Source organism: Corvus brachyrhynchos, unplaced genomic scaffold (genome assembly GCF_000691975.1).
Source record: "Corvus brachyrhynchos isolate BGI_N302 unplaced genomic scaffold, ASM69197v1 scaffold220, whole genome shotgun sequence".
Lineage (NCBI taxonomy): Eukaryota > Metazoa > Chordata > Aves > Passeriformes > Corvidae > Corvus > Corvus brachyrhynchos.
In genome coordinates this window covers 4538378-4551491 of record NW_008236209.1, presented here as the reverse complement: position 1 = coordinate 4551491, position 13114 = coordinate 4538378, and the positions used below count along the sequence as shown (strand labels likewise).

Sequence of the window (13114 nt, the reverse complement as noted above, 5' to 3'; positions counted from 1 at the left end):
CAAGCTGGCAACAAGATTGTACTCCCAAGAGGGCTTCTTTGGGGAGAAAATCAGTCAAATAAAAGGTGATAAATACGTGACAAAGGTCTGTAGTAATCCTGAATGTTCACACTTAAATACTGGTAATAATCTCTGTGTTAGTGATGAGCTGGTCAGGAGCTGAGATTTTTCTTTTAATAAATTAATTATTGATAAAAACTTAAAAAGTAGTAATTATGGGTTTTATGTTTCAAGGACTAATATCAACAATTTTTTCTCCCTCTCTGTATTTATATAGATATTCTTCTTTGCTCTTTTCTAAATTGCAGTGAGTGAACTAATAATCAGTTACAATAATCTAAGAGCTGTTCAATGGTTAAATCATATTTTTCTTTTTCACACTGTTACAGAGCTTTTTTAAATTTCCCTGCTACAGACTATGCTTCAGTTAATTAGATTACATTATTCAATATCTTTGGAAATTAGTGCTTGGTAATGCAGAAAAATTCATGGTGTTGAAAGACTGACGTCTAGAAAAATGTGGTTTATTATCAGAAGCAAATTTCTCTCTAGTAAGACTTTTTTCAGCCTAATATATGCAAGTTCACATCACACTTATAATTGCTTATGAAATACATATCTGATCAAAAGAAATCTGGAAACCACAATCCAGCGTGTGATAGAGGTGGGGTTTGTGCATTTTCTTGGGAGGAAATAAATAACTGAGTTCCTACAGCAGTGAAAATTTGTAATCCAGGTGCTGCAAAGAGCAGCCAGAGCAGGGTGAGGGAGGTTTATTTCAGCTTTGTCAGGGAAGGGAGCATGGGATGGGTCCCCTTTGGGAGAGAGTGATAAACCCTGACTTGGAAACACTTTGCTTTTACTTTGGGAGCATTTTCAGAAAAGAAAATTAAGAAATAGAATGGGAAACACTGACTGAATTAGTAGTCCCACTTTTAGTTGCTAAAATTAGAAACCTTAGAAGTCAGAGGGATAAGAGAAGGAAAGCTTTGAGCCTTCTGGTAGGAATAGACTCTATTTTTATAACAGTAGCACCAGTAGTGCTGCTGTCAAAGTTCTTTTGCTCGCTTGGCCACACAATATTTTCCTGGGCTGTCCCCAGTATTTTCCAGGGATGCTCAGACTGGTTCATTTGTATTTAGCAGTGCATTTTTAGCACCAAAACAACATCTCTCAAGCAGATATTTTGCTTTAGCTATGTGCTGTTAACGCTGCCAGTCTGCTTCGAGAAAATCTATTTCTACAGGGTATTTCCATTTATTTTAAGTTCTCTAGGCTACATTTCAGCATACTCTGAGGAGAATTGAGGCATTTATGGCTCTCAGGAAAGCTTGTTACGGTTTTGTGTACTCAATCACTCAGTGGGGAGCTCCTGCCTTTGCCTGGTTTCAACAAGGAATGTCAGAGAACTCCCTGCTTTTAGTGTAAGGGCACCATTTCATTACTTTTCATCAGATAAGGTCTTTTATTTGAGTGGGGCCTTCTTTGCTGCTCACATTTGCTGGAATAGTTTAGCTGAAGCACACTAAAAGCAGATAACTGGTTCTGCACTGGGTTCCCCAGTGGCAAGGGAGACTTCTTGAAGAAGGAGGTGGCAAAATGTGTTTGTCCCCTGAACATTTTAGAGCTGCCTTAGAAACCCTGCTGCAGAGCTACAGTACCTGTGCAGAGCCCTGGGGTGCAGCAGCCCCAGCAAATTTCCTGTCTCTCCCATTTCAGGTTTGTAGCTGTGCTCTGAACTCATCTCTGATTAAATATTATCTGTGATTAAACATCTGCTGCAAGCCTCAAGCAGTGGCATTGAAACACAAACATTGCACTTACTAAAATTATCAGTTTCCTATTTGGTTATCCAGAAAGTCATAGTCAAAGATTTTGCAAGTGCAGATTTCTGCATTTATAAACAAATACACATTAATTTTACAACCTATTTGGGGGGTTTTTTTGTAATTTCAGTTTTTGTAAATTTCAATTTCTATCTGTGGGAAAAAATTCCCCATCATAAAACTTGTTTTAAAGTAACTTAAACTGTCAGAAGATTTTATTTTTAACCCTGAATCAGCTGCTACTTACTCCAAGAAGACAGGTTCATTTCCAAACCTCAGAGGAATAACCAGCGTGGTTATTCAGGTCATTGAAAATGGTAAGAATGCCATCAAAGAAAGTTTTGATGACAGTTTGTCCTTCTGAAGTTCTGTATTCTGTGTTGCAATAATTGTTCTTTGTGTTTAAACTCCCTGTCAAATATTAACACTTTTGCAAACATTCTAACAAATTTTAGCTCCCTTCTTTTAAAGAGCTTTGATCACAATTGCACAGCATCTGAAATTAGTTGCTAAGTGCAGATGGAAGTTGTTTTAAGCATGATCTTCATTTTAAAATAACTCTTAGCTAGAAATTGAAATAAGTGTTCCATTTCCTTTGCTTTGAGTTGCAGAATGACTGCGGTTTACCTCTGTTGCTTGTTTCACTGTGCTGAGAGCACCAAGGAAGTCTGGTCTTTAGTTTGCTTAATGCTCTTTATTTTTCTTCTGCAGAGAGCAGGGGATACAGTCAGTGGAGATACTGAAAGGTAATTACTTCTGCTATTCTATACTTAAATGTATACACAGTATATCTGTGAATTAAACTTATTTCTTTACTTTTAGAAACTTAGTTGCAGTTTTTGGAGAATAAATTTTTAGGTTTAGAGATATCAGCATCAATATCTTTTACTAAATGTTTATTTGCTAACATCAAACATAAATAGAGATTACAAAGGTTTAAAAAACTCTTCAGATAAAAGTTTATAAAATATTAGCTATGGGGAAAAATCATATTCTTACATCATCCAACCCATTTTTTTACTTTTGAAATTCCATATTTCAGACTCACTCTGAGGATGAAAAATCTGATGTGTGTCTAACATGATTTTTGTGACAAACAGGCAGAATGTTTCAATGAACATCTACACCCAATTCAGTGTGTACAAAATTACTGCTTATATTTGTGGTTTGTATTGGAGAAATACTAAGAACGGGGTCTTCAGTTTGGCCTTTAGGTCTGAATTGAATCAATTTTTTCTAATGAAGAAAACAGCATTTTTTGTCTTTCATTTCTTTGCTATTTATCTGATTAAGTATCTTCATATTCATGTTGCATCCAAAAGTCACAGTAAAAGAACGTTTGAAGTAACAGCTACTTTGATTCATCATATATTCTGATTAAGTTTAATTGTAATCCATGATAATTATTCTTTTTTACATTTTTTCATCCTGTATATGGCCCAAACCTATTTAAGAAGCTGAATAATTAATTAGATTTAGAGTACTTTGACCAATCTAAAGGACTTACAGCTGCTGATGATTTCCTTCAGTGCTATAAACACCACTGAGTTACAGCTAAAATCTGAGGTACAACACTATCAGCTGTTCACCACCAAATAAAAGCCACCTCATGCTTGATTTTTCAGGGTTGTCACCATTTTTACCTCTTTGCGTTTTAAACATCTCAATGCAGTTGAAAGGCATTGTAGTGGTGACAATTTGCTGGTGTTTCCCTGGGCGTGCTGTGCGTGGTTAAAATGGCATTTAACCAAATGCAGCAGCACTGTTTTCAGAGATTAAGGTGAGCTACAGGTGAAATTCCACCTCATCTGACATCAGACAGTCCTGTGTCTCCAGTGCCACCATGGCAGTAGTTCATCACCTCAGCTAAGTGTTGGGGTTTGCTTTTACAGGAGGTTAAATGTATTAATATTTTAATCTTAATATTTCATTCCACTTCACAGCGTCCATTCTTTCCAGGGTTGCCTGTGGGGAAAGCAGGTTTTTCTTGCTCTCTTTGAAGTAACAACTGCATTTCACCTTTTGCCTTTACCTCTTACACCTGAGTTTTGAAAACCTCCTGTTTTCTGTAAATCTGACTGTTTTCATTTAGTCTTTCAACTCTTTCACAGGTTCTCTTGTCCTCTTCTTCTCCCACGTTTGTTTCTCCTTATTTTTAGTCTGGCTGTGCCTTCCCTCAGGTGCTTCCTGCCTGACTTGCTGTGTAAGAAAAAAAACCCACATCCTTCCCAGAAACAGTCATGTCTCACCCCTTTTCATTTCCTTCTCCACACCCACATTTTCGTGCAGCCACAAGGAAGAGCTGCAGAGTTTTGTTCTTCCAAGCAATTTTGTTCTCCCCAGAGCGAAGGGTGCCTGATCTTTCCGAGTGGGTTGCACATGCTCCGTTTGGCAGGGACATTGCAATCCAGATGGAACATCCCTGGTGGACAGGACAGGGCATTTGCCAAGAGATACTTTCCAGGGACATATGACTTGATGAAATTTTGGCAAACTTTCATAGCAGAAGGCTATGCTTTTATATTCTTTTGTAGAAGAATCCTTCTCCCACATATTTTAGATTTCAGGCCCAAAACATGACCGTATTATATCTTTTCAATGTGTTGAAAAATATTTCAAGAGGCAGAATTATATCACCTTCTTAATACCCCTTTTTAAAGTGATCTAAACAGCTTAAACTAAAATAAAAATCATTTTTCAGATATTTACCCCCTAGAGTTAGGCTTTGGGAACCACAAGACAAACAGTGTAGATAGATAGACTTATTTGTGTGAAACACCATTATCTTCAAGAACTGAAAGAGGGGAAATCTAGGTCCAACATGTGAAAGAAATTCTTCCCTGGGAGGGTGGGGAGGCCCTGGCACAGGGTGCCCAGAGAAGCTGTGGCTGCCCCATCCCTGGAAGTGTCCAAGGCCAGGTTGGATGGAGCTTGGAGCAACCTGGGATGGTAGAAGGTGTCCCTGCCCATGGCAGGGGGTGGCACTGGATGATGTTTAATGTCTCTTCCAACCCGAACCATCCTGGGATTCTGTGATTTTAACTGTACAGGGACCCATAGAGTTTCTGGGATCTTATTGCATCCTTTGTTCTTGAAAAGCCAAAGAGTGGGAAGTTGTTTCTTGCATGTAGTGGAGCACCCCACAGGCTGCAGGGAAGATGTGCTGGAAGCTCCAGCAGCTTTGTGAGAGCTATGAGCCTGCAGGATGTCACTGGGAACACGGAGCTTTTTTAACTCATTTGATGAGTGCAATATAGAGCAAGCCTGGCAGCTCTGTTACAGCCTGGAGCAGAGCAGAGGTCAGGGATCTCTGCCTTACAGCTCTGGGTTCTTCCAAACTCTTGGCACCTGAACACCTCATACCCGGCCCAGCTCTGCTCCCAGGGCAGGACTTTCACAGCACCCCTCGGCGTAGGGCACTGCCCAGTCACACACAAACCTGCCCTGGCTGACAGACAAATCTGAGCTCTCTGCACAGTTCCTGTGGCTGCAAGCTGGGACCTCACTCCTGAGCAGGAGTCGTGATTTAGGAAGGTGCAGCCTGCAGCTGGAGGTGGAATCCCTGGATGTGTGGGTGCACTGAGGTTTTAGGAAGGCAAGCTGAGCTGCCTGTTCCTGCAGCAGCAGCTGATTTGTTCCCCTGTTTGCCAGGAGCCTTTGCCCCGTTGGGGGTTGTTTCATGGATGAGGAGGAGGTAACAGGCGCCCAGTGTGGAATCACTGCTGCAGCTTTCCTGCAGACAAACACCTGACTCTGCTTAGCAGGGCTCTCTGTGGGCTTTGATCTTCATTTCACTTTAGGAGAAGTTTTTTCCAGTAATAGGAACCTTAATACCTGTGGATTCTGGCCACGGGTGTGTCTTGTAACCGTGACATCCCGGTGGAGACCTGGGTGCAGACCTCTGCTTCACTCAGCAGCCAGGCCTGCAAGGGGGGAGAGGCAGAAAAACGGCATCATTCACACGTGGCACAGCTGCTACTTGAATAAACACTTTTTCTGAATATTTGCTTAGTTTTTGTGCGAAAACGCTGCTCAGGGTCTTTCTCATAACACATTTTGTCTTTGTAAATTATGCTTAAAGATTATTTTAATCACAGTCACGGCGGTGTGCTTTGGGAATTACTTTTTTTTAGCTGTGGTTAATGCTGGAGAGATAAGAAGAGATGAAAACTTTAAAAATAACTTTCAGCCTTGACATTTTGCTGTCAACATTGCATGTTCAGATGCACCCGTACTGCAGAGGCTGCAGAGCTTTACAGGTGCACCTGAGTTGCTCAAAGCATCAATAGCCCAGGGCAGAGACCGGAGCCATCCCTGAGCCAGCGTGGAGATGAGGAGGGATTTCAAACCTCACTACAAAATACTCAATAATTAATCTGCAGTGAGAATTTACTTGTTGTGACAGGAATATGTTACATAAGAGACGAAAGTTCTACTAATCTAAATGTAAATCATAGACCAGGTAAGGTGATTAAAAATGGGTTCCTGTGACCAGGTAGAGAAATCCAAAATGCTACATGTGTGTATTAGTCCAAGTTCTGAAAAAACGGGTAAAAAGGAGACCTTCTTATCCACAGAAATTAAATATATGCCCCCCGAATAGGCAGAGCATGTCCAAAGTCACAATAGACATTGCTAAAGTCCTTCAGGTTTCTGCCAAACAGGACTAGCTCAGAAATCCATTCGAGGAAATTGTAGGGTAGAATAAGTATTTTAGAATGAGCCTGTAAACATAATTTAAATTTCTGCAGTTATTTTCTTAATGTTTTGCCTTTTCTACATGATATTATTTATGCAAGGAAGGTTTCTGCAAACATACTGAAATAATTGTTTGATTTGATTCTTGTTTTCTGTTTGTTTTAATTGGTATAATCTTTTTAGATCCTGCAGTTTGTTTCAAAAGCACAATTGTACATGAACAAGTATTTAGTAGATCAACTGTTTTAATTGATTTGAGAAATATTAGTCCAGGTGTCTTTAACCTGTATTACTGCACATCTTCCCTCTTCTTTTCCCTTCTGCTTCTGTAACAACAGCTTTCCTGAAAACAAAGCTGAGGAATAACTCAACCAAATATGATACAGAGTATTTCAACCAGAACACGCAACATACTGGGGTTCCTCTGTGTCTAAATTAATTAATTCTGCTGCTTTCATACAGAAAATTTACTGGTCTAGGGAGAAGAAAATATCAGTATTTCCTTCTTCTGTGGTCTGCACATCTGAATACTTCCAGATTAATTAGATTTGGGGATGGGTATTTGATGAACATAAAATCTTTTAACAAACAAAACAAACCTCCTGCAGACTGTTGAAAACTGTTGCCAAGTGAAAAAATTACACTTGTTGCACACTAGAACAACTATTCCTGACCTGATTCCCTGGCCAGGGTTTCAAAACCCTGGAGCAGACTGCTCCCATAACTAATTCCAGACTGCTTCCCTCACTTTACAGCATTTCTGCTGCTGAGAGTCTGTGATTACTGCAAGGAGACCCATTACTCTGGTTGCACAGAGGCAAATAAAACTTGACTAAGGACTTTTTAGATACCACCACAGCTGCACAGTTCAGGTGGTATATTGACTGAGAGAGAGGGTGGAAGCATCAAAAGTGATGCTTTCCTGATGGGATTAAAAAGAACACCCCGAAATCAGGGGGAAAGTGCCCAGAAGGACTGGACAGCATTGATGGCACTGTCAGGGACAGGCAGAAATGGGGCATCAGTGGCACAGTCAGCCTTGCAGCACTTTGGGCATCTCTCCACTCCCTTCCCAAAGGTCTGAAGCTGAACTTGTTTGGTTTTCATTGTTTCTTTCAATCCATGTCACCTACAGACAGCTCAGCACGTCGTAGTCTTGCCTATTAACTTTTATGAATTTAATTTCAATGTTATGTGTTCCATCCCTTCACTGCAGCCTGGAAATTTCCTTTGCCTCAGGACTGATTTCTAACCCACAATACAGAAGTTGTTTCTGCTGGTAAATTTGATTCCTCCTAACAATGGAAATCTTCAAATGAGAAAATGCAACTTCCTGCCTTGCTGACTTAAAACAACTGTTGTTATTATGACCAACAGAATTTGGCAACATATTGAAAATTTCCACAATCCTTTTATTCCTTTTTCATTTTTCCCCTCAACCACTTTCCCAAATCTGCATTCCGTTTCTGTTTATATGACATTTACAAAAACATCCACAGTTTTAAGGATTCTCCTTTTCCTCACTTTGAGAGCATGAGGGGAATTGTGTGTTTAAGAATTTCTGTGCCAGATCAGACAAATCTGACCCTGATTCAGTGTCCTATTTCCATCATGGCCAATCCTGTTTGCACTGTATGAGGAAAGGCCTCTGGTGCTGCTGCCCTGCTTTGTTCTCCAGTCTTTAGAGAACTCACATATATCAGAGATAGTATTTTTGCATCTTAAAGTGTCAAATTTTTGGTATCTGTAGCATCCTGCAGCAAAATGTTATAGAACTTTGTGCTGCAGGATGCTGGGGATATATTTAGAAATGCACAGAGTGTGTGTATGTAACTATGTAATCAGTTGGGGTTTTTTTCCTCTGGTTATTTGACATCTTTCTTCTCTCTGTCTTAGATATGCAAGTTCTGCCATTGACCATCCAGGAAACACATCCATGAGGAAGGTAATGATTTATAAATGTGCTTTAAATAAGCAAAAAGCTCCTCAACTGCTCAATTCACTGCCGTATTTTTTAAAGATGCTTAAGATATCCCAGATCTTGACATTTGTCTGTGCTGTGAAAGGGCTGAAAACAAAAATCCAGGGATAATTTCGATGTTGAGGAAATTGGCTGCTGCAACCACACCAGGCCAGTGTGTCTGCAGTAGTTTTAATTAAGTTTAGGAACCATGGTGTGTGTTCTGAGGTATGTGCTCTTTTGGGGAGGAGAATCACACACCTCGTTAGGCTGGAAGGCACATCTGGAGGGAGGCTTACCCTGAAGGTAAAGAAAAGTTTTAAAACTCTTAGAATATTTAAATAGTACCAATACAATGATAGGGAGATTGGGGATTAGGATTTTCAGATATTTTTGTGGTACCAACTTCAAGGCGCTCCATTTTCAATGGAAATAGCTGCACGTTGTTCTATTCTTCAGCATTTTGCAATTATTTGATACAAAGGACAAACAACAGAACCTTCATTTGTAGAATGTCCGTTCTTCATTCTGACTTAGCACTTTTTACACTGATTAGGTTGGACAGGGCTTGGAGCAAGCTGGTCTATGGAAGATGTCCCTGCCCCAGGCAGGTGCTGGAATGGGATGAGCTTTAAGGTCCCTCCAAACCCAAACCTTTCTGTGGCTGTAATGACTCAGTTCTAAGTAGTTTACCCTAAAAATTCCTGAGGTTTGAGCCAGTGGAGATACAAGCAACCCATTTTGCTTTCCATTTGGTGTTTCCGTGACAGCACTTCTCCTACCCACTGGTTACACTGAGATCTCCTTCATTTACTTTCATGTAGCATCCATTCAATTCTAGCACATTTTTTTAATTTCCACTGTGCTGGTTTTTGGGTGGGGGTGGCAGGGTGTGCATTCTCTCACTCTGGCCTTGTGTTGTGGTTTTGAGATAAGAATTGAAGTGCTGACAGCCCCAGTGAGTCCTCCCATCATCTGTCTGTCTCCCATAGCAACTCTGAGTCATTTGGAGTTGTGAGTTCTGACTGTTTTCTTACAGTGTTTGCCACCAAGTTAATTATATTATAGTGGTTCTTTTATCTCTCAGAATATGGAGCTTGAATTTTTACGTTAGCACTGCTAATTAACTACTGATTCCCAAGGTATTGCAAACCTTTCACTTTCTGGTTTCCTTGTTTTGAATGCATTCTATGTGTGCATAAACAGAACAGTAAGAATAATTAACTTCGCTTTTTAGAAGAAAGATATTTTTCATTTCAGAAAGATATTTTCAGCTCTCCCTGATTTGTCGTGCTTGTTTTTTTTATTATTTTTAAAACTATTATATTAAATCATGCATAGCAGTTTCTGGTGAGTATCTCCTCAAGATGTTTCATTTGTCACGCAGTTCTTTAAACTTAACCACATTTCATGATAAGGTTTTATTCCATCACTACGTTTCTCTAGCCTCAGTTGGGGAAAAATTTGGTGATGTCTTTTTCAGGAGCACACCTGCTTTGCCCTAATGCATTTCTCTGGAAAGAGGAACATTGAGCAGATTGTTTCAGCCCCAGCCACCACAGAACTCCAGTTGACACAACAGGGATGATCAATATTGCTGCTGTGATTTGCAATACATCAACAAAAACCCCCAGTGTTGCTGTGCACATTTGAGACTTTCTCTCAGACTTTTGCTGTTTCATTTCTGTATTTTGCTACATTTCCTCCAGCACAGGAGCATCAATCTTTGTCTTCTCCCGTGCTCAGAACAAAGAGACACGTTTGCAGAGATGATGTTAAATGGGGGAGATGTGCTGTGTCAGTGACACGCTGCACACACACTCCCTGAGCTATCCCTGCCGGAATTGCCACTTTTCTGTGGGACATTCCTGTCCTGGGGCTGGCTGGGAGAACAGGCTGAGGTCAGGAGAGCACAGAGAGCTGGTGCTCTCTGAGCCAGCTCCCTCGGGAGTCAGGGACTGCTGATCCCTGCAGTCCCCACAAAACCTTCCACGACATCAAGTGCCTAAATCACAAGAGGGTTATAAACAGGGCTGTGCATGTCCAAACCCACTCCTCCCTCTGCCACTTTCATTTAAAACAAAACTTTGTCTCTCTGGAGCTGGAGTCTTATTATCACCTGTTTGTTTTCTAGAGTTCTTAAGCATTTATATATTGGAGGCAAATCCTTACCAGTTTTTGAGTACCATCCCTGTTTTAAGGTTTAAATAAAGAGATGCTTTTAGGGTTTTTTTTTCAGAATCTGTAGCAATTTTCTAGTGCTGCCACAAAAGAAAGAAAGCATTTTTTTTTCTCCTGAGACTTATTATGTCAACCACCAACCCAAAAAACTTGTTTCTAAGGTAGGAAGAATGTGACTTCAACATGTCATTGAGCACAGGATTTTGCATATAATGTTTGTGGTCGATATTTCTTTTTGAATGCATATTTGTATAATTATTTCATTGATACAACAAACTTCAAATACCTGTCATTTTATTAGCTCATTCACGGGAGTTTATATCTTTAGTTTTCAAGCTACTGCACAGCTATTCATGCAAAGGATCCTTCATGGTTTCATAGCAATTTAAATTAAGATTTTTGTAAAACGGGATTTCAGTTTGCAGATCTAGAAGAGTGTTGTTTTCTTTATGATGTGGATGGCAGTAGTAAGAGAAAAATGACAGAAGGGAGATCCTGTGATAACTGCTGCTGTGATAACCCTGGAGATGGGAGTGAATGAAAGCTCTTACCATGTTACTGCTGTTACCTTCACTGGTGTTTCATAATTGATTTATTTTTTTTCCTTACAGTCATTCCATTACGCTTCCCTCAGGGTAAAAAGCAGAAAATGGTCAAAAGGTAACTTCTTTCAGTTAACGTTTTGAAACTAGAAAATGAGGCTCCTTCTCTGATAATAAGTGATCAGTATCAATAGTTCAACTGAATTCAAATATTTCTGAATTCGATGGTAAACAACAAAGGAAAATACCAAATTAAAATACCAAAATAAATGTGTTGTAGGTATAATATTGCTTGGGTGAGTGGTAAAATTTCCTCTTCCTTAGGAAGAAGGCAGGCAGTATCTATGAGCAAATTGATGAGAACTTGCTTGTGGAACACCGCAGAGCAAAGGCTGGTGTTTTATGTTCTCTAAATTTCTTCCCTGCTTCACAGCTTTAGGACAAATGTAATTCCTGTAGCATCATAAACTTGATTTTTCACAGAAAAGAAAATGTCTGATATGTTAAGGAAATTTCCCACAGAGTTTATTTTCAGGAAAAGAAATGATACCATATTTATTAAAAACGTGATTTTATTAATATTTACAAGGCACTCTAAATTTTTAAGCCTTTCAATTAGGATTCATTGAAATAACACCAAGAAAAAAACCCCTATACCTGGTGCCTTTAACAGGATGCTGTAAAGTTAAAAGATTGTTGTTCACTTCAGGATAAAAATCATGTAAGCATGTGCATTGTTATGGAAGTGAACAATCTTTCTTTTTTATTGCTTATAAAAATTTGGTTTAAAAATTCCCATAATTTGACAGGGTTTCTGCTGCTAAAAGGAAGATATATGGAAAAATGTAGTGTTTTCATCTGTGCACAGATTGTGTCATATTCTGAGTTCCTGACTGAGGCTAAATAAATACATTTTTGCTTTGGAATGATGCTGCTGATCTTAATCAGAAAAAAATGCAGCCCTAAGAGGAATGAACCCTCTAGAGATTAAATAAAGCATTGCATAAACCAGACCCTTCTCATTTTGTGCTCACGCTGAAACCAAAATTGCAGGGCACTGTTGAGTTTGGAAATTGTTCGTTCCGAATCTGGAGAGGATTTGGCTTGGAGGGTTTTGAATTAAAAATCAGTGGTGTGTTTAAATGGAGCAGTTTCCCCCCTCTCACTGGGTGTCTGTGTCACCCCCGTGGTTTTCCCAGGGAGTTCCCTCTCCAGCGTGAGCAGGAGGCGCATTTCCTGCAAGGACCTGGGCCATGGGGACTGCGAAGGCTGGCTCTGGAAGAAAAAGGATGCCAAGGGATATTTCACCCAGAAATGGAAAAAGTACTGGTTCATTCTGAAGGATTCCTCCTTGTACTGGTACACAAACCAGAATGTAAGTACACACCATGCTTGGAGAAGACAAAAATGAAACCTTAAGCTTTATAATTCGTTTTACTAGTAAAGTCTTTCTACTGTGTGGTCGGATGAACTGCCACTTTAATTGCCAAGTCTGGGGCACTCTGGCTGGAAATATTTCAATTGAAATTATTTTTTAAAGTCTCCAAGTCCATGTTCAAGCCTAATAAAACAGCAGATGTTCATGGTAGTCTTTAAGAAGTGAATATGTATGTAGTTAATCCTTTTCCACAGATTTATTTGGACTAACACTCAGCTCTCCCCAGTTTGACTTGGGGGGGGGGATGTGTAAAGTGTAACCATTTGGGTTAGTTAAGCGTTATGTGCAGCAGATGTGAAAATCTGAATTTGTAAATCTCTTTATCTAAAAGTTATTTTCATATCGATGTTCCTCTTGTTTTTTGCAGAATTAGTCTGGAGTTTGCAGTTTTTCATGTGTAAAATGCTGCTCTTGGTGTAATTTTCCTGAAAACCACTGGGCCTATGCTGGTGCAATCTGCATAAATGTA

General features: G+C 39.7%; 1 protein-coding gene across 3 annotated transcripts in view; it reads left to right on the top strand.

Moving 5' to 3' along the window:
- The window catches only part of LOC103623158 (connector enhancer of kinase suppressor of ras 2), a 175396-nt gene that overhangs the window by 133041 nt on the left and 29241 nt on the right, over positions 1-13114 (top strand). For all 3 annotated transcript variants that reach the window (XM_017742525.1, XM_017742531.1, XM_017742535.1), the window contains exons 15-18: positions 2538-2572; positions 8421-8469; positions 11277-11325; positions 12407-12582. In XM_017742525.1, coding sequence (XP_017598014.1) covers positions 2538-2572; positions 8421-8469; positions 11277-11325; positions 12407-12582 — 309 coding nt within the window. The remainder of the gene's footprint in view (positions 1-2537; positions 2573-8420; positions 8470-11276; positions 11326-12406; positions 12583-13114) is intronic.